Source organism: Misgurnus anguillicaudatus, chromosome 23 (genome assembly GCF_027580225.2).
Source record: "Misgurnus anguillicaudatus chromosome 23, ASM2758022v2, whole genome shotgun sequence".
NCBI classification, from domain to species: Eukaryota; Metazoa; Chordata; class Actinopteri; order Cypriniformes; family Cobitidae; genus Misgurnus; species Misgurnus anguillicaudatus.
The window spans coordinates 29,358,590-29,378,921 of record NC_073359.2 but is presented as its reverse complement, the minus strand read 5'-3'; the positions used below and the strand labels follow the sequence as shown (position 1 = coordinate 29,378,921).

Below are 20,332 nucleotides of genomic sequence, written 5' to 3'. Positions count from 1 at the left end.
AAATTCAAGAAAATATCAAGAAAAATGTGCTCACCCCATTGCCAAATCTTTTCCCCGTTTTATGCACAAAATCACTCAAACCCGACACCTTGGTCCAAAAACTAGACCCACTTTCCTGGGTCGCTTTGCTCATCAAGAAAAAGCATCTTAATTTTAAGAAGAAAATATCTAAAAATTCTTACAATTATTTTTTGTAGCGTACTATGTCGTCATTTGATCTACTTAAGTCAAACACATTTATGATATTTACCAGATAATGCAGACATGACACCATTGACAAGCAGCCCTATGAACGGGCGGAGTGCTTTTTAAACTGCAAATTCAAACATTTGGGATAACGGCAGTACACTTGTGAAAAAAATATTTTACACTGCGCTAGTAGTTTATGTTTTGTTTCTGCAAAAAAAAGACATACTGTGCCTTTAACTAGTTCAGTCAATGCCCATTCGTGCAGTTAATTCATAATTTTAATGAGTTTACGTCACATTTGATTTAAAATAGTAAAGTAAGTGCGTACAAACTTTTACTGGGTTTCACACACGTATATATATATATACTTATTATTTTTACTTCTTATGTAAACACAAAAATAAGACTGGCCTATGCTGTTAAAGCTTTTAATTAATTAAGTGCTATTATTAATATATGAAAGTGCCTAACAGAGCAAAAATACCGTTTAGTAAGTATTTTTATTAGATGCTGGTCAGTCGCTGTTCATAACCCATCGCTCTGAACTGGAATGCGTCTGTATTTAGTAGCGTTTCAGACTATTTTCAGCTCTGATGTAACACAGCGCATATTACATCATCAGAAGAGGAACAAAATATGTTTTTACATTTATTTTCCACTTCTCAAAAAACGGAACTTTCGAGATTTTCCTTACAGTCTTCCTCTTTGAGTGATATTTATACATATTAAAAGACGTATTAAATTCTGTTACTTAAGATTGTGTGACCATAACCTCACAGGTCAAGAGAATCGTCTCGTTTATCTTTCTTTCCGTCGGCTTCTCCCTCGCCGACGTCGCTGGCGTCTCGCCGTCTCTTGCGGTTTCGTGATCCGGCTTTGGAGGCCGGTAAGGAACCCATGCCGAGAACCTTATGTATCTGACGAAAAGCCAGCAGTCGCAACGCTTGCTGGAAAGACAGAGAGGGTATCTGCTTTTATAGCAGAAATAACAATCCAATAAATAGGCCATTTATCACAATCTTACAATACCTGTGCACTAGCGGTCACATCTTCTCTGGCTTGTTTCGACATGCTGCTCAGAACGTCTTTCTGACCCTTCTCACACGGGTCGAGAAGACCTGGACCATCTGAGAAATGGAAATGTTGGTTAGGCATCCTTAACACTTTTAAACCACATTTATACTTGGTATTAAAGGGAAACTCCAGCCAAATATCAAAATGACCACATGATGTACGCACCCTCAAGCAATCAGAGATACACATGTTCATCATATTTTAGACAAACACATTTGGAGTTATTTCAGTAAATGTCCATCTTCCAAGCTTTACAATGATAGAAAACAACTTCTGATAATCCACGGTGTTAATAAAGGTCTTTTGCTGGTATTTAATGGAATATTGTACGCCATCTTGAAGAGTTTGAGTGTGATGAGCGTTCGTTGCTATGGGTAAGTTGCACAGTGACTCTAGTGATTCGTCCAAGATGCCGCCGTTACCAAAAGCTAGTTATTACAGTTTATAAAGTTTAAAACATTCTTTTTTTACAATATTGCATTGATTACCCACAGACAATCTTTATTAACCCCTTGGAGTCGTGTGGATTACTTCTCACTAGAAGTTGTTCTCTGATTTCTCCCATTGTAAGCTTGGAATACAGTTACAAACATCTCTTCATGTACTATATTGCACATGATTTCAAATGACATCATACAAACCAATTTTGTTGTTTTTTCCAGATTTAAGAGGAACATTTTCATTACCGCAACATGTCCATGACTGGATTTGGGTTCTTTGACATGGACAGTAAAGAAACATGTGGTATTTGGTGATCATTGGTAAATGTAGAGACAATAATAAGGAATATAAATGTGTCCAAGACCAAATTTCTCATCCTCCGCAACAATTTGTAATAATTGTTTAAGCCTTCAAGGAACTAACATTTTCAACAACAAAAAAAAAAATGGTGGAAGGGACATAATTGACTGTGACACTCAAGATGGCTACCAGGTAAGCAGTTCTTATTTTTTCTCTCCAGAAAAAAGTTGAAATTTATTTTTTAGTTCTCATTACCGAAACATGAGTTTGCCAATGCATATATTTAATGTACTATCATGTTGCGGTAATGATAATTTTTATAATGATAATCTAAAAAATGTAAATAATTCTATAAGAAATACGTTTTAAATCCTCTAAAAATAATGGTTAAGAAGTTCAGAAATTAATCTTATATGTGACTTCTTAAAAATTATGATGCTGGACACCTTCTAAATCTGAATTTCGGGAGAATCACCCAAATGTGTTCGTCTGAAATATCAGATGTATCTCGAATTACTTGAGGGTGAGTACATCATGAGGTAATTTTGATGTTTGGCTGGAGTATCGCTTTACAATCTGTTCGACTGCCATCCTATCCTACCTGGCAGGAGAATCCCAGTGGCGATGCATTCCAGAACTCTCCGCAGAGCTTCTCCAGGACTGAGGGGTCCGGATGCACTGCTGATGGCTTTCTCCACGAGCAGCTCCATGGCCTTCAAGAAAATAAAACTACTTGATTAACATCACCATTGTGTACCAAATTAAATCTGCGCGTTACTGTGCGAGATTAACACTTGATGTCTGACTGACCCAGTCGGGCATCTTGCTCCAGGTAGGCACACGCTGACACAGATCCCGCAGAATCCGAATAACGATCACGCATGACTGAAGACCATTCGCCCGGGCCTGTGGATCAAACTTGTTACTTGATACTTAAGTAATAATCGATAAAATATAAACACTTAATATATTTACTCGATATAAGAAGTATTTATATACATTTTATTTTATTATTCTGTACATGGAACAAGGACGCTATTAATTTGGCAGATATGTCTATGGATTGTTGAGTTGTCTTATTACCTGAAACCATTTAGCATGACGCAGAGCCGCTAAATACTCAAGGCACTTGATCCGGTTGAGAACATCAGTAGGGTTTTTCTGTGGGACTACATGAAAATACACACAAGACTTCAGATATCAAGAAAAATCATGGATCCCCTCATCTAAAATAACTGTGGTGTAAATGTAGTATGACCAAAACTAAACAAAGCAGTGCCAAAACTTTTGTCACAAGGCGAGGGGCTTTCCACATACCCAGGTTCCTAAAAATTTTACCATAATCTAGCATGTTATGAAGAAAATGTAGATGAAAAACATTAAGTTTGGAATAACTGCAAGGGTTTGTTGATACATGTGGTCGAAATCAAAAAACCCAAACAGATCAAGACATGTGACTGCTGAATTATAAAGAAATAAGATGTGAAAGTGTTGTTTAAGAGCCAAACCACAACTAGCTTCACAGAGACATAAAATTAAAATTCTATATTTTTTGAGAAACTCAAATACTTTGGGATGAGACATCAAAACTAGTTTAGGCCACATTCACACTGCAGATAAAGAGGGTGTCACTCCGCATTTGAGTGGCGGCCCAAGTGCTTAACTAAAAAACTGTTGATCTCACATTGCACGTTGATTCATAAGCGATTGAACGCAGCCTATGCAAGCGCTGCATTTAAATAACTGCCTCTAAAATGAAAGTAAAGTGCACACGGCTGCATGTGCATTTATAAGCCCCTCCCATTTGTCACATGCGTTTAACTTGTGGGAAAAATCGGTCACTGTAAAAATCCCTAATTTTTGCCACTATAAACCATCACACTTTTAGAATTAACACATGTATTTGTACACACTCAGTTCTAATGAATTCCGTGACGATTTGACTTGTTATTAATTTGGTGTGTCAAACAAATAACTCTCTCAAAAATAGCAAACACCAAAAGGTGTAAAAAGAGCAAAAACCACAACTAGCTTCCAATAGAGTTATGACATTATCATTTAAATATTTTTAATAAACTCAGATACTTTGGGATAAGACATCAAAAATAGTTTAGGCCACATTCACACTGCAGGTAAAGAGGGTGTCACTCCGCATTTGAGTGGCGGCCCAAGTGCTTAACTAAACAACTGTTGATCTCACATTGCACGTTGATTCATAAGCGATTGAACGCAGCCTATGCAAGCGCTGCATTAAAATAACTGCCTCTAAAATGAAAGTAAAGTGCACACGGCTGCATGTGCATTTATAAGCCCCTCCCATTTGTCACATGCGTTTAACTGGTGGGAAAAACACATTTTAGAAGCAACACCTGTATTTGTACACACTCAGTTCTAATGAATTCCGTGACGATTTGACTTGTTATTAATTTGGTGTGTCCAAAACCACATTAAACAAATAAGTCTCAAAAAATAGCAAACACCAAAAGGTGTAAAAAGAGCAAAAACCACAACTAGCTTCAACTAGAGTCATGAGATTATATTTTTTTAAAAATTGAGAGACTTAAATACTTTAGGATAAGACATCAAAACTAGTTTAGGCCTCATTCACACTGCAGATAAAAAAGGTGTCACTCCGCATTAGAGTAAGATCACAATTCAGTTTGCCAATGAAAAATTCTGTGGCTGTCAAACATTTACATTGTTGTTGTTGTCACCATAAACCATCTGAATTTCAGGAGTAACACGTGTATTTGTACACCTGTATGTCAAAAACAGCACATACCAAATAGTGTTCAAACTCTATCACAGCTTTCTGGACAAGTTTGGGAGTGACTCCTGTATTTAGGGATGGGCTGATTTAGAATTGATATTGGACCGGTATTTTTAGTCTGTATCTGCATTTATCATCCCATCCCTACCTATAGTTCATACTCGCACGATTATCATTTACACAAAAGTCATCATGTATGGTGTTGCTTCAGTGTGAATGCAGCCTTAGTTAATAAGTTAATTATAGACACCTTTATAAGTGTGTGAATATCTAAAAACCTTTAGATTTAGGCACCTACAAAGATGAAGTTAAGACTTCGTTCACTCATTACGCAACCAATGTTGTGCCACAGTGGTAAAGAAAGGTCAGAGATCCTGTTTTTGAAACATTTTCCAAAAAAATCATGTAAATTCATGGGCACATAATGGGCTAAACCAAAAACCATGGGGAGGGGGGGTTTAAAATGAACAGTTTTTTGCCAATTAAATTTTTGTATGGACAGACCCTTAAATAATGCTCATATCAGAGCCATATATATTTCACTTTTTGAGACAAGGGAACACACGTGGTGCTGTGGACGTAAAGCAGGGGTTCTCTAACCTTTCTCCATGTTGGGTGCGGGGTCTTCTCGCATCATCGGTGACGTAAGCGAGACGGTCACCTGCATTTTTGGTTCCTTGCTTGAAAATATCAGGATGTTGGCCTCCTCGGGCTGAACCTGCACCTCATACTGATCTTCAGAAAAGGTCTGCCGGTTAAAAGGACACTGTGTGTTACTACAGAGGAGACGACGGGCTAAATACAGGAGTCGGGGTCTTTATATAAAAAATGTGTCTTTCAATTAAAAAGTAATCACTAACAATTACAGTTTCTTAACTGGATAACAATGCATGGGATTGAGAGTTCATGTGTGTATGATGATGGTGGTAAATGGGCTATATACTCGAATTAAAATGCACGCCCCAGTCTCTCTCTGTAGGTTACAGGTGTCGTAACCAGGCAGTGAAACTAAAGATCAGCAAAACTACGGCACATAAACTGGAACACATTTATTATTTAACTATGCGAGTGAGCTGGAAGTGTCACGTCATTTTACCCAAAATCAATTATGCTAAATATATACCAAATATTTACTTGGGTGACATGTCAACCATAAACGTTAAGCCCAGCTGCATAGGAGCTATTTTAAAACATATCAACAGATATATGCAGTGCTTTAAAAATTGACATCAGATTTCCTGTGGTTTTGTCGTCGCAATTTCCGTCTTCATGTAACATAACCTTCCTTTATCGTAACCAGCATGCACATAACTGCCAAAATACAGGAAAGATGTGAGATATTGAAAGTTTTTTATAATTTTTAAAATAACAAGGAATTATTTTGGTCTGTAGGCCATTTTGAGAAGATGCATCACATGCATTGGTGAAAAACCTTTAAACAGCCTTTAAAGGAAAGGTTTGGTGTAGAGGACATTTCCATGACAATCTCTTGTTTTTTTAATCTCCTCTGGACCATGAAATTAACCAATTTGGAGAGGAGGATAGTTAAGTATTTTAAACGAAGATGATAAAATAACCACTAACAAATCAATGTTGAAGAGAAGCTTTCATGAAAATCAAAGTTACATTACTTCCAAACACTTTAAAGGTTTTCTGAAGCCTCTGGAGACCTCGCGTAAAGGGCGTCTGACATTTATTTTGGCAGTTAAATGCATATTAAATTTCTATTTAGAGGATCATAATGTACCCTCAAACTGCTGAACATTTCATTAACTTTATAAATCTCAAGATATGTTGACTTTCTGCTCACAGATCCATCAGTAATGACTTTATGTCAGCTAATAAGGATCAGTCGTGCAGTAATTCATTTCCAAAAATTACTTATTGTACATTTCATAACTTTAAATAAAAGGTAGATGCCTCCAAAACGTGCCAGAGAATTTAGTCCTCTTCACATCGAGAGAAAACACCACCATCTTTACAAGCAATTTTCACACAACTAGCACAAAAGCTGCGATAATATCTTAAGATCTCACCGCTAGCTGTTTGGGAAGCTGTTCAGCGATGGTTTTTAACAAAGTGATGGTCGGTTTCTTATCCGCCAGCAGAATGAGCTGAACGTTGTGATCACCGCGGAGCAGGAGGCCTTTAGCCAAAATTCCCACACGCATGACTCCTTTCAGGACACGAGGCTGAGATTCCGATCTGCTCGACAGACGCAAAACCAAACATTCAAGGTTCAAGTTAACAGTACAAACTAGTTAGTAAGAGGAATAGATTCTCACTGCTTGTCCGTTGCATCTTTGTCATCTAAGGCCGACCCATCAGTCTCCAGCAGCGAATCAGAGACCAGTTTGAGGGCGCGCTCAGAATGCGAGACGATTCGTTGAACGGCCTGAAGCTCCTCCTCCCCAGGGTAGATGGTCGAGTGTTTGGCCATGATGTGACGGTCGTCGGGCGAATCTGGGCGGCGTACGGCCTATAAATGAACAGATTAATTTGCAAAAAACATTGTCAAATATTATTACCATTAAATATTCATACCATGAAATAAAATTTTACATCGTGGTATTGCAGAAGAGTAATGGGGTGTGTATACCAAACACGAATTCAACGATTTGCGCGCAAATAACAAACGCAAATAATAGACTCAAAACGCAAATAATAGACGGAAAACGCAAATATTAGATGAAAATAATAGACGCAAATAATAGACGCAAAACGCAACTAATAGACGCAAAACGCAAGTAATAGACGCAAATAATAGACGCAAATAATAGACGCAAATAATAGACGCAAAACGCAAATAATAGACACAAATAATAGACGCAAAACGCAAGTAATAGACGCAAAACACGAATAAAAGACGCAAATAATAGACGCAAATACTAGACGCAAATACTAGACGCAAATACTAGACGCAAATAATAGACGCAAAACGCAAGTAATAGACGCAAAACGCAAGTAATAGACGCAAAACGCAAGTAATAGATCCAAATAATAGACGCAAATAATAGACAAAAAACGCAAATAATAGTTGCAAATCGCAAATAATAGACGCAAAACGCAAGTAATAGACGCAAAACGCAAATAATAGATGCAAAACGCAAATAATAAACGCAAAACGCAAATAATAGACGCAAATAATAGACGCAAAACGCAAATAATAGACGCAAATAATAGACGCAATACGCAAATAATAGACGCAAAACAAACAATAGACGCAAAACGCAAATAATAGAAGCAAAACAAAAATAATAGACGCAAATAATAGACGCAAAACGCAAATAATAGACGCAAATAGACGCACACTCGCGCATGGGCAATGGGAGTAACACGAATTGAGCCTCATACTAACTAAAATATTTAACTAAGCTAAAGCGAAAAATTTGCATGAGACAAAGTTAAATCTGGCGAGTAAACTAGAGCGAGGAACGCGATGCTTCGTGTTTGGTGTGTACAGATCATAAGGATTGCAATCATTGCTTTAACATACCAATAGGGGTGGCACGGGCATGCTGGGGTGGCCCATGAGAGGAGGCGGAGCCATTCTGCGCCTCTGCTCCCCCCAGTATATCTGCTCCTCCTCCACTCTCCTCCAATACAGGTCCTCCTCGTACCTCCTGCAGAAGGACACAGAATTAAAGTAGACCGCCACAACAACACAGATTTTTACAGATAAAATAATGATGGTGACCTCATCTCCATGTGCCAGCGCTGCTCGTCCTCCTGTTGTCTTTTCAGCACAGATTTCTGCTTCTGTTTTCTCAGTTTGCCTTCCAGAAGTTTCCTTGCTCGATTACTAGGTTTGATCTCCACCGGAAGGTCCGGGTTCACTTTTTTCTGGAAGATATTTAGAGAGGAATCTATGGTCAATAACTCCAGCCACTTTCAACCAGGCGAAATAAAACGTACATTTTTATATTTGCTGAAACACTGATTAGAAATGAATATAAAAATTATTAATGATCAAATTAGACAGAATAAAATTTTAGGCAATGCTTGATGTTGTCATCATACCTTGTACTGCAGGCGATGTCTTCGGCCCTTCAGGTGCATGTCTTTAGCATTCGGATCATTAAAGCTACATTCACACAGTTTACAGTGGAAGCGAATCACCTTGCCGTCGTCATTTCGAACCTGAAATGGAAATATGTATCATTGTCTTATTAATAATAAAATAGTTTAGTAACTATCATTATTTCACTTTTTTTGCTTTCTTTGTTTGGTCGAGAAGAAATTAAGTTTTTTGATAAAAACATTCCAGGATTTTTCTCCATATAGTGGACTACGGCAAACGGTTGAGGTCTACTAAAGTCCACTATGTGGAGAAGAATCCTCAAATGTTTTCCACATTGTATTTCTTTTAGACTAAACAAAGAAAGACATAAACATCTTGGATGACATTGGGGTGAGTAAATCATCAAGATTTTTTTAGGAAAGTGGAATATTCCTTAAGGAAATTCCCTGACATTTTCAGGTTTTTCATGACTTTGGGATCCCTGATATTGAGTCTCCTCCATTGATTTCATGTGACTGAACATCTTACCTCTTCTACGTAGTCGTGTCCGACAGGCTGAATGTCTCCTTGTGCTCCGGGTCCATCAGCATCATCTTCATCACTCATAGGGTCCGTCTTGACCACCGACGGCTTCGGCTCCTCGATCTTCAAAGGGGCTGGTGCGGATGTTTTACTGCCTATAGAAAACATTTACACAAATTCAGCATCAATTCTAAAATGCATTTGTTACTACTGTTCTTAGCATTACAGATACTTTAAATTTCATGAAGAATTTTGAACAATTAACGAACAAAGGAACAATTTGTTTTCTGAACTTAGATTTCAAACATTGGTATTTAAACAGAAGTACATATTTGATTAAATTTTATAAATCACAATCTTGTGTGGGTTTGTCTAGACACATCGCGAACAACAAAACACTGAAAATCATGAAGCACAGTTTAACAGGAAGGAAGACCAAAGACTGAGCAAGAGCAATGTTGACATCATGCGAAAATGACAAAAATTACACATAGACGACGTATGTAACTGGACATTGCATTTGTTCCTTGAGGGAATTACAAAAGAGGAAGTGATGTCATTAATATCTGTGATCATAGCGTTGCCTGTTGGCACAGTAAAAAGGTCATCGTTTTAACATTAAAAAAATCTGCAATTTATAATTAGCTGATAAATGTTATGCACATTTTGAAGTATCGCAAGCAACAAGTAATGGAAAGTCAAATTTCGAATAAAAATCTAATAAACGTTTTTTTCGCTCACTTCAGGTGGTTTTTGACTTATGCGAAAAAGAGTCAAATAATTCAAATAATGGGAGATGGAAATGTATTTGCCGAATTAATTCTGACTTAGCGAACATTGAACCCACGTGACTGATCTAGCTGTTTCCACTGTCGTTTTCTTTACCATATATGGGGCTTGACATCCTCGCAATGCCCTTGCTGTTAGTGCCTGCATCAAGAATTCAGCATTCCTTCTTTTGTGCACAGCATTCGGTTTGGCGATTACAAGCTGCACTGCTAGTCAATTTATAACTTGCCCAATCGTAACTAAATGCAGTCCTGTCTCCATCTAAGTGTGCCTTGTTTTATTTAGAGTTAGTTACGGGTTACCGATACCACAGTCATTAGTTCAAACAACTTGATGAAAATACCTAATTAGCATTAGCATTTGTTTGGTTTTATTTTATTGCAAATTTTGAAAACATTCGCTTCACGTTTGGATAGAAACCTGGCAATTGATCCTCCTGATAAGGATTGTAAAACTAAAAATAAACACATTTCACTGATTATTGTTTTTTTTTTATGTAGACTGAAAAGTTTGCTTACCGATGAAAGAAATTTTAGCAGGCGTAGGTTTCTTCACAGGAGCAGCCATGAGTTTGGATGGAGGCGCAGCTGACGTCTTTTGCGGGACGGCACTAGGGGCGGAGCCCGTCGCAGCTGATGTTTTGCCAGTAGTCGTTGACGTCACCGTAACAGGGGTAGAGCTCACGAAAACAGGCTCGGAGGATGGAATGGGTTTTCCTAGCTTGGTGTGCAACTTTACCACCTGATGAAAAGCCAAAGGAAACATCTTATATTGAAGACGTAAGACCCATGTGACAACTTTGATAACGAATCACTAACCTTCTGATGCTTGGCTCCCCGAATGTGCGCAGCATAAGCGTCGGCGCCGGTGCACGACACGTCACACAGCTCACAGCGCAGCTGCGTCTGGACTCCACGAGATCCGTTAGTCACCTGACTGCCGCTTTTCTGAGCCGCTTCCTTCTTCTTGTGCTTCTGTCCTTCAAGATGTTCTCGATACGTCTGCACAGGAAAACCGGTCAATTTAAGACGACGTTGAGAAATGTTCATTAAACATTTAAAGACAAGTCTCATAATTGCTCACCTGTGGACCAGCGCAGCTTATCTTGCAGATGTCGCAGTAGTGCAGCTGCGGCTGTTTAGGTGGGCCTTTGGGTTTCTGGATCTTGTTTTGGTGAAACGCTGGCTTTTTGTACGCATTAATCCCTGGGTTAGATGCCGTGTGTCCCCCTGTGTTGCTCCAGGAGGAGTTGGTGAGCTGTTTGGAGGGCTGCTGCTGCTGCGGGGGAGCCTGCTGCGCTTGCTGCACTGGGGGTTGCGGCTGGGGCTGCGGGGCCGGCTGGAAGTACGACGGAGCGGACGTGTAACCGCTAGAGTCATAGCTGGAATAGTTATGGCCTGAAGCGACAAAAAAATGTGACGCTGTTAGACTAAACCAAAGAAGACACTCGCTGGCTATTTTTGGAAGCAGAGACACTCTTACCAGAGTAAGACGTCGCAGCTGTAGAGTTGAAGGAAGAACTGGGGGTGTAAGTGGATATCGGGGTTGGAGTTTGCTGCACGCTGGTGGACGTTGGGTAGATCGTGTAGCTTGAGGACACTGAGCTGGGAGCAGGTGGTGGTTTTAAAGTCGCAACCTGCCTCTGGACAGGGGGTTGGCTGTACGCTGTACTCACGGGGCTATAGACACTTTTCAACCCTGAAATGGCAAAGGTTATGCATAGGTTGTTCTGGCAGTCGCGTTTGCAACATTTACAAAAATCCATACGCACCTGTTTGGAAGTAGGCATCTGTTGCGGTGCGTTGTGCAGGTGCGATGCTTGTTTGAAAATACTGCTTGTTGTCATAGGTACTGACTGATGGAGGCCGTCCATAAGTATAGTTCTCCTATATATTTACGTAGGGGAATAATAAATCATGATTCGTTCATTTTTTTTAGGACTACCACTTTTTTAGGTCTCAACTTTAGATTTTACATACCGGTTCTGCTAAAACCTGGTAGGTTTGAGGGGTGGTCGTCGGCTGGGGGGTAGGTTCAGGTTGCCGATACCCATAGTTTGGGGCAGGATGGGTCTGGTAAGCGGGATAGGGGGCAGTTGCTGCCGGCCGAACAGGTTGGGCGGTGGCTGCCGGGTACGAGGCGGTAACGGCGTGGGCCACACCTGGGGCGGGCTGAACGCTATAGCTGCCCGTGGTCGGGTGGGTATATGCAGGGGGTGGCTGTGTGCTAGACAGAATTGGAGAATTCGAAGGACATTGGTTTTAATAAGATTAGACTAATATTACATCACATATATAAAATAATTGTAGATGCACGGACACAAAAATGTGTTGTTATTGTCAACCAATGTAAAATATTCAAATTACCACCTATCATTCGTCTAATTCTCATTCAATATAAAGCCCAAAGTTTGTCTATGTATGTGTTAGTGTGGTAAAACTAATTTCTCCTATTTACAGACATTTGCAAAACTGTCAATAATCCTGCGTAGTGTTGGGTGTAAGAAGTTAATGGTCAATATAAATGGATGTTTGCATTTTAAAACACCGTTTAATTCCGTCCCACACACAATTTGTCCAATGTCACATGTGGGTGCTGAAGTAAAACCGGTTTTAGACGAATGTATTTCCTATATAGAACCCATGACATATCCAAGGACGCATGCATAGTTACTGTAAAACACTGTAAAGATGCATGTCGTGCAAATACAACAAAAACATCAATAAATAAACAACAGTTGTTGATTTCTGACAACAAACAGAGATCACTGGCCTTCAGGCGCGAGGCATTAAACAGACGCCGTATTTAACAAATTCTGTAATAATGCATATGTGCCGTTGTGTGTTTTGTGTGTGTTTGTTTTGTACCTGTATTGCGGGCCGGTGGCTGCAGCGGCTGCATGTGTGAATCCATAATAATTACTAGCCGCCATCTTAGATCACCAGTGGCAGCGGCGGCGCTCACGTGATCGACACGTCACTGTGACGTACTGTCATCTTCGGGATAAAAACATAACATATTTTAAAAAATATATAAAAAAATTACATAAGGTAATTAATTTAATTACTAAAGTAAATAATGTAATATTTTTTACACATTAATTATTTGTACCCCTTGTATTAACAACATTTAATTTATTATTTATTTAAATTTACTATTATTTATTTATTTTCTCTTCTGTTTAATTCATTAATTTTAATTATTTAATTCCTTACACTTCTTTGTATTTTCATATTTGAACTGTGCCTATTTATGGTCCAGTGTGTCTGCCTTTGACATTTAACTTTCCAAATAAATAAATAAATAACAAAGTAATACATAAACAAAAGTAACATGAAAGTACTGCGTTAATAATTTAAGAATCATTAAATGTTTGCATGTAGTTGTACACAAACGAGTTTAATAAATCGACAATAAATACAAATAAAGGAATTAAAATAAGAAATTCTTTAAATATACACATACATATTTTAGTACCGCGATTTTGGAGCCGCGACAGGGTTTAGACATTTAACGTTAAGTAGTTTTTACAAACAAACCTTAAAATCTTAAGACAAAACATTGACGTTTTTAGATAAGCTCAAACATGCATTTTATTTGGGACTGTGGTGTGCCCTGTTCTAGAAATCGCACTTTTATGATTGACAGTAGTCTGTAGTTCGTCTACATTGGGCGCTGCGCAGACAGGTGAGCCTATGACATCATAGTATCGCTAGTTTTTTGAAATCGCTCTCGCGATATTTTAATGTCATATGCCAATCGGTCTGTCACAGACGAACACAGCTACTGAAATAGGTAAAGGAAATGTTAATATAATAATACAATTATTTACCAACATTTAATCAAGTATAAAACAAAATAAAATAATACGTACTTTAAACCGTACGTTAATATACAAACACGAAAGAACAACAACGAATATAATACATGTATATTCATTACAAATAAAGCAAATAAAATAACGTGTTTTTATAAATTATAGTAATTGTTGTGTCAAATTAAAATTACATTTATGTTATGCAAAATAGAGATGCCTTCAATGAACAGATATTTCTTGTACATTAGCGCCACCTATATGCTTAGATGTATAAACAGATATTCCCATTTCAATGGGTCTCTTGTGTTTCATCATGCTCAGGGGATGTTGATTTTCTAAATAACATGTGCCCTGTATATCATGAGCCTTTAGTGTTATGAATACAGCAAAGACTAAACTGATGGAGAGAACAATGGCTAGTCAATTATTTTTATCACATTTCTCATTAGCTTCCTCCTATTCTTCACCATTGAAAATTTGTATTTTGAGTATTTCCATTAATTCATTAAGAAGTTAAACCCCCAAAGCCTCCAGAACAAATGCTCTGAATTATCTTCTGACCCTGTCTCAGCATCCCTATTCACAACATGTAAAGAGCATCACTGGGTCAGCGACTCCTCTGTGAGATGCTGAATGGATGTGGAGGGGAGCAGGTGCAGCTTTCTCCTTAAATGGATGCGAGCCACGTCATGTGACGCAGCGAGCTGCCAACAACACAAGCAGCATCACCAGGAAAATGGAGGGAGGTGAGGCTTAGAAGACACACGACTGTATTCCTGGAAGTGATGCTTGTTAAATATTAAACAGCTTAATGACAATGAGATTTCACGAGTGAGTTGAGTAAGACATCCCTAAATAAGAAACCAGCAAGAAACCTTGTTCGTCTTTGGCAGCAGGTACGTTAGAGCATCTCTGTTATGTGCGTTGTTGGGGTTAGTCTTTGTAAGCTATTTGCTGAAACAACACTATTTGTTAGATCTGTATTGATTGAAACATATTTGGATGCTTCACTATTCTATTATAATTAACTTTCAATGTGAAAAACAGAAATCTGATGAAGATCTATGGATGATACGCTAGTGTGTTATAAATAACACAATGCCAAATTTAGACTATGATTCATGCAGTTGTCCGCATAAATATATTAGTAGTTTATACTATAAATATCTTGTGCATTTTTATTGTTGTGATTATTAGTATATTTTGCTTTGTTGATGTGGTGACCATTTTGATTTTAAATGCTCTGCAGGTTAAATAGCATCTTTTCATGCACAAAAGCAGCAGCTGCAGGCCCCGTCAGCTTTAACAACCCCCACTGTTTAACATTTTGTCTGTGTAAGGACCCCCGGGGTACATGGTGCTATTTATCTGAACCCATTTTAAAGAAACAGCTCACCCAAACATCCATCATTATATTCAAACCCATATGACTCCCTTTTGTAACTTTTGATTTTTTTTAAATATTATTGTATACTAAAATGAATTCTTTGCTAGGTCACTTCCTGCAGACATGGAGTCTTCCTGCTCCCTTAATGATGGGAAAACTTGTAAGTTATTTCACTTACCAATTTCGAAGTATACTTTTGTTTACGTTCCAATTCTTTAATTCTCCTCTATTTCGATTGGCTCAGCTCCCCCAAACTCTCTCCATATTGGTGGAGCCGGAGGGGACGGGGCCCATCGGAAGCGACGTACGCTGGTGGCCCCAAACATGAACTTGTCTCTGGATCAAAGCGAAGGTTCATTGCTCTCCGATGACTTTCTGGATACCCCTGATGATCTGGATATTAACGTGGATGATATCGAGACCCCGGATGAGTCGGATTCCCTGGAGTTCATCACCAATGGTAATGACCTGGAGTGGGAGGGTAAGGACTGTGCTTCGTGTCTCTAGATTGATGTACAAGTTAAAAGTATATACAAACAGTATGTTTGAATGCATGAGTTTCAGATGACACACCTGTGGCCTCGGCCAAACCTCCTCCTGCTGACAGCGACACTGATGGAGAGGGCGCGGATGGGACCGGCGCCAACGGTCGTCTGTGGAGGACTGTGATCATCGGTGAACAGGAACACCGTATCGACATGCAGGTCATACGACCGTATCTGCGCGTCATATCACACGGAGGGTACCTCAGGTCTTTTTGAAGATATCAATGCAGGTCATGTGTTCCTCCATCACTGAATCTTGAGGTGTCTTCTGTTTTTAGGGTACTACGGCGAGGGTCTGAACGCTATCATTGTGTTTTCGGCGTGTTACCTTCCTGACAGCAGCTGTCCAGACTATCATTATCTCATGGAAAACCTCTTCCTGTAAGAAAATTATCATTTAATTATTATCAAAGTATTTTTGTTTGATATTTTTATAGTGCTGGGCAAAGATTAATCGTGATTAATCGCATACAAAATAAAAGTGTATTTTATAAAAAAAGTGTGTACTGTGTGTAATTATGTATATTTAACCACACCGGCACACACACATACATATATTCATTTCAGAATTTTTATATATATTTATATCATATAGAATATATAAAAATATAAATAAATTACGGCTGATAAAAGATTAATCACGATTAATCGCATACAAAATAAAAGTGATTTTTGGGATAATATATGAGTGTGTGCTGTGTGTAATTATTATGTACATATAAATACACACGCATTCATGTATGTATTTAAGAAACATTTACATGTGTATATATATTTATTTATATTTTTATATATTCTATATTCTATATGAATTTAAAAAATTGATATATAAATAAAAACAATCTGACATGAATATATGTATGTGTGTGTGGTTAAATATACACAGTAATTACACACAGTACACACACACACACACACACACACACACACACACACATATAATGCAAAAAATAACTTTTATTTTGTATGTGATTAATCGCGATTAATCTTTTCCCAGCCCTAAAATAAATATATATACACATGTAAATGTTTCTTAAATACATGCATGAATCTGTGTGTATTTATATATACATAATAATTACACACAGCACACACTCATATATTATGCAAAAAATCACTTTTATTTTGTATGCGATTAATCGCGATTAATCTTTGCCCAGCACTATATTTTTAATGACAACAAAACATCATCAACAGCATTATGTTTCATATAAGCAGTTCATGTGCTATTTTTTTGCAAGTCTATAAGCCATATATTTATAAATAGGTCTATAAAAGTTTCTTGAAACCATAGCTTTGTGTGAGAAACACCTCGAAGTGTTTAACCCAGACACGTTCGCTCTGTTCCTCGCACCTGTCAATCAGGTACGTGGTGAGCAGTTTGGAGATGCTGGTGGCGGAGGACTACCTGATCATTTATATTAACGGAGGGACGCCTCGCGGTAAAATGCCAGGCATTAGCTGGTTAAAGAAATGCTATCAGATGATTGACAGGAGACTGAGGAAAAACCTGAAGTCTTTGATCATCACTCACCCCTCCTGGTTTATCCGAACCGTCCTGGCCATTTCCAAACCCTTCATCAGGTAAAGTTACATCACCATATTATGTTCACCCTGGATAATAGATGAAATACAGTTTAACAATACAAGTTTAGGATTTGTATCGACATATCCATGAATAATATTTTTTTTTGCGTCACTCTGCAGTGTGAAGTTCATGAATAAGATCCGTTATGTGCACAGTTTGGAAGAGTTGGAGAAGATTGTCCCAATGGATCATATTCAGATTCCAGAGTGTGTCTTACAGTAAGGAGGAAGCAAACATATTTTGTTATCTGATCAAACGTGCAATGTGATATTTATAATCTGGGTGGATATTTTAGTTTATGTGTTTCATTCGCTCTTTGCAGGTTTGAAGAGGAAAGAATAAAAGCAAGGTAATCCCCAATATTCTCAAAACACACTAAATGTAAGATACATCTTCCTATGGTCAACTTCAAAGGCAGTATTGTATACACGTATACTTCATGAAGAAGGCAATCCCAGAATTCCTTGCTACAAGTTCACTCAAATAATACATACAACGAATCAGTGATCTATAAGTACTATAGGGTCAGTTTCCCAGACAGGGTTTAGATTAATCCATGATTAAACTTTAGTTAAATTACTTTAGTTAAATTAGGACATTTAAGTAGATTTTACAAACATACTTTCAGTGTTGGGGTAACGCATCACAAGTAACGCGTATTGCATAATAATATTATTTTTCTGAAGAAATTAGTAAAGTACACATTTCTTTATAAATGTACACATTAAACAACAAGCATGTCATCGTCGGTGACAACTTAGTAAAAAATTGTCCGTTAAGGCCTTCTGTAGAAATGGCGGCACAAAATGGCGACTTCCATGTAAGGGGACCCTCAGTGTATGTAAATAAAAAGGTCTCGTTCTAAGGTCATAAAAACATAACGGTTTATTATAAAAGGTCTTTATACACCCCTGATAATATAGTTTTGTATATTATTTAGCATTTTTGTCAAGAGATCCTTCTAAAAATTACACACTGCACCTTTAATATTTGAGTTACTTTTTTGAAAAAGTAATGCGAGTTACTTTTCAGTTTAATCAATTCAATTTAAAAATAAAATAATGTACTGAATGAAACTGAACATATTAACGTAGAATTATGCATTTTGTGCGCCTGAGCAGAAACAGTTTGAGTCAGAAACAAAGATGGCCGGCCAGAGCTTGACATTTTTGCGATCATAAAGGCCTGAAAGAGATCAAGTCTCAGCCAAGTAAGAAAAAGTAACGCAAAAGTAACTTAAAAGTAGCATAAGCATTACTTTCCATGAAAAGTAACTAAGTAACACAATTAGTTACTTTTTTGGAAAGTAACTTAATAGTGTAATACATTACTTTTAAAAGTAACTTTCCCAACCATGCATACTTTACAAAAAATATTACTGGTGTGCATCTTTAGACAAAACATTGCTACTGGTATATGTGAAGATATGTAGTGTAAGTTGATTTTCAATTTTGTCAGCTCAAAAATGCATTTTAGTCTGGGACTAAGCCCTGTCCGGGAAACCGCACCATAGGCATTCCTTGTTAAAGGCGGGGTGCACAATTTCTAAAAAACGCTTTGGAAAAGAGAGTCAGGCCGACTACTAAAACACACTTGTAGCCAATCAGCAGTAAGGTGCATGTCTACTAAATGACATCGTTGTCTGGGTCACGTATGTGTGGGGTGGGTCTTTCAAAAGAAGGTCCAGATTCTATTGAGGTAGGGGCGTGTTTGTTTAGGTGATTTCAAAGGACAATATTGGCTTTCAGAGATCATTGACCCTGCCTTTAAAAGTCAAGCACAAAATGTTTTACCCACAATGCTTTGTTTTGTTTAGAATGGAGCAGGAACAGAAAGAGCAACAGCATCAAGAACAGCAACAGACCGTGACCAATCCGGAAAGGTGAACACATACTGTTGTTATTAGAGATGCACCGATAACACAGTGCCAAAAATGATTTGATAGATACAGATAGTTTTGCGTTTTATCCCTTTTTTAAATGATTACATCATGAAATCTGAAAAGTGTCAAGATATAATTGGCCTGATCATTGGCTAGTCCGACAGTGGGACCGATTATCGGCCGATATATCGGTGCATCCCTAATTATTATGTTTAAATGTTGCATTCAATGCTTTTATTTTGCCGCAATAATTACTCTATGAGCTAATAAGTTTGTTTTACAGGACAACAACTGTTGAAGCTCCTGGACACTGAGCGGGAAAGCCTGCAGGTGGTGTTGGTAAAACCTATTTTGTTGTTGTTACTCTTTAATGCTGATCTTGGACCGTCTTTCATATCTTATATAATATATATATTAATACATATATCAGAATTAAAACTGGTCTCAGATCAGCAACAAAGAAGACAACTTAAATGAAAGTGGGAGGAACCTGCTCACTTTCGCTTTTAAAGGCACAAATTTAAGAGGTATGGAAGTGCACCAGCAGATGGGGCTACACACAGCATCTTCGAGCAGATATACCATCTGCATTGTACTGTGGCCTCCTATAGCAGTTATTGATTTTAAATAGGCTGTTCCCTGCTTTTTGATGTCATCTATATCTTGACCGTTTTGTCAACTGCCTAAAATTGCTTAAGATTGATGGTGCATGTCTATTATGAGCATCGCAACAACCATTGTTCTCCCTCCGTACTTCTCTCCGTGTCTGAGCCCTGAATGTAACTTGATTCAGTTTTGCTTGTTTGCTTGGTATGGGAACGTTTTAATCTTATTTTATTAAGCTTTTGTAAATTATAAGTGCGAGTCATGTTATTCTGATGAAAACATCATTGTTTGGCATTTACATGCAGTAATTTTTGTTGCCTTTTGATTCAATATTAAACATTCTGGTGTATGACTATAAAGTTTATATTGATTCAATATTTGGTACTATAAAAGTTATGATA

At 37.9% G+C, this 20,332-nt stretch overlaps 2 protein-coding genes across 4 annotated transcripts; one reads left to right on the top strand and one right to left on the bottom strand.

Annotated features, from left to right (window-relative positions):
* Positions 1-603: 603 nt before the first annotated feature.
* Positions 604-15,625, bottom strand: zfr2 (zinc finger RNA binding protein 2). Its single transcript, XM_055218286.2, has 20 exons — positions 15,489-15,625; positions 12,974-13,102; positions 12,086-12,332; positions 11,878-11,992; positions 11,589-11,804; positions 11,190-11,503; positions 10,925-11,107; positions 10,625-10,847; positions 9,324-9,472; positions 8,795-8,914; positions 8,472-8,617; positions 8,271-8,397; positions 7,060-7,253; positions 6,811-6,979; positions 5,375-5,522; positions 3,088-3,173; positions 2,815-2,910; positions 2,606-2,717; positions 1,219-1,316; positions 604-1,136 (listed from the first exon to the last, which is right to left on the bottom strand). The coding sequence occupies exons 2-20, from the start codon at positions 13,036-13,038 to the stop codon at positions 963-965; spliced, it is 2,982 nt and encodes a 993-aa protein (XP_055074261.2). The 5' UTR covers positions 13,039-13,102; positions 15,489-15,625; the 3' UTR covers positions 604-962.
* atcaya (ATCAY kinesin light chain interacting caytaxin a) lies at positions 14,413-20,290 on the top strand. 3 transcript variants are annotated; one of them, XM_073861303.1, is made up of 10 exons: positions 14,413-14,669; positions 15,418-15,470; positions 15,555-15,791; positions 15,875-16,056; positions 16,139-16,236; positions 17,221-17,439; positions 17,563-17,661; positions 17,766-17,792; positions 19,260-19,325; positions 19,609-20,290. In XM_073861303.1, the coding sequence occupies exons 1-10, from the start codon at positions 14,557-14,559 to the stop codon at positions 19,637-19,639; spliced, it is 1,125 nt and encodes a 374-aa protein (XP_073717404.1). In that variant the 5' UTR covers positions 14,413-14,556; the 3' UTR covers positions 19,640-20,290. The 3 variants fall into 3 exon arrangements, with proteins under 3 accessions (XP_073717404.1, XP_073717405.1, XP_073717406.1); XM_073861304.1 differs by having other exon boundaries at positions 14,495-14,669; positions 15,555-15,770; XM_073861305.1 differs by having other exon boundaries at positions 14,570-14,819.
* Positions 20,291-20,332: the final 42 nt, after the last annotated feature.

Bases quoted from the DNA above. Each gene is read 5' to 3' on its own strand.
- atcaya (XM_073861303.1), top strand. From the start codon at position 14,557: ATGGATGTGGAGGGGAGCAGGTGCAGCTTTCTCCTTAAATGGATGCGA. The intron at 16,057-16,138 runs CTCAGGTCTTTT...TTTTTAGGGTAC, and splicing joins TCATATCACACGGAGGGTAC to TACGGCGAGGGTCTGAACGC. The intron at 19,326-19,608 runs GTGAACACATAC...TTTGTTTTACAG, and splicing joins ACCGTGACCAATCCGGAAAG to GACAACAACTGTTGAAGCTC.
- zfr2 (XM_055218286.2), bottom strand. From the start codon at position 13,038: ATGGCGGCTAGTAATTATTATGGATTCACACATGCAGCCGCTGCAGCC. The intron at 6,980-7,059 runs GTGAGAATCTAT...TCTGTCGAGCAG, and splicing joins AAAGATGCAACGGACAAGCA to ATCGGAATCTCAGCCTCGTG. The intron at 5,523-6,810 runs GTGAGATCTTAA...TTTAACCGGCAG, and splicing joins AGCTTCCCAAACAGCTAGCG to ACCTTTTCTGAAGATCAGTA.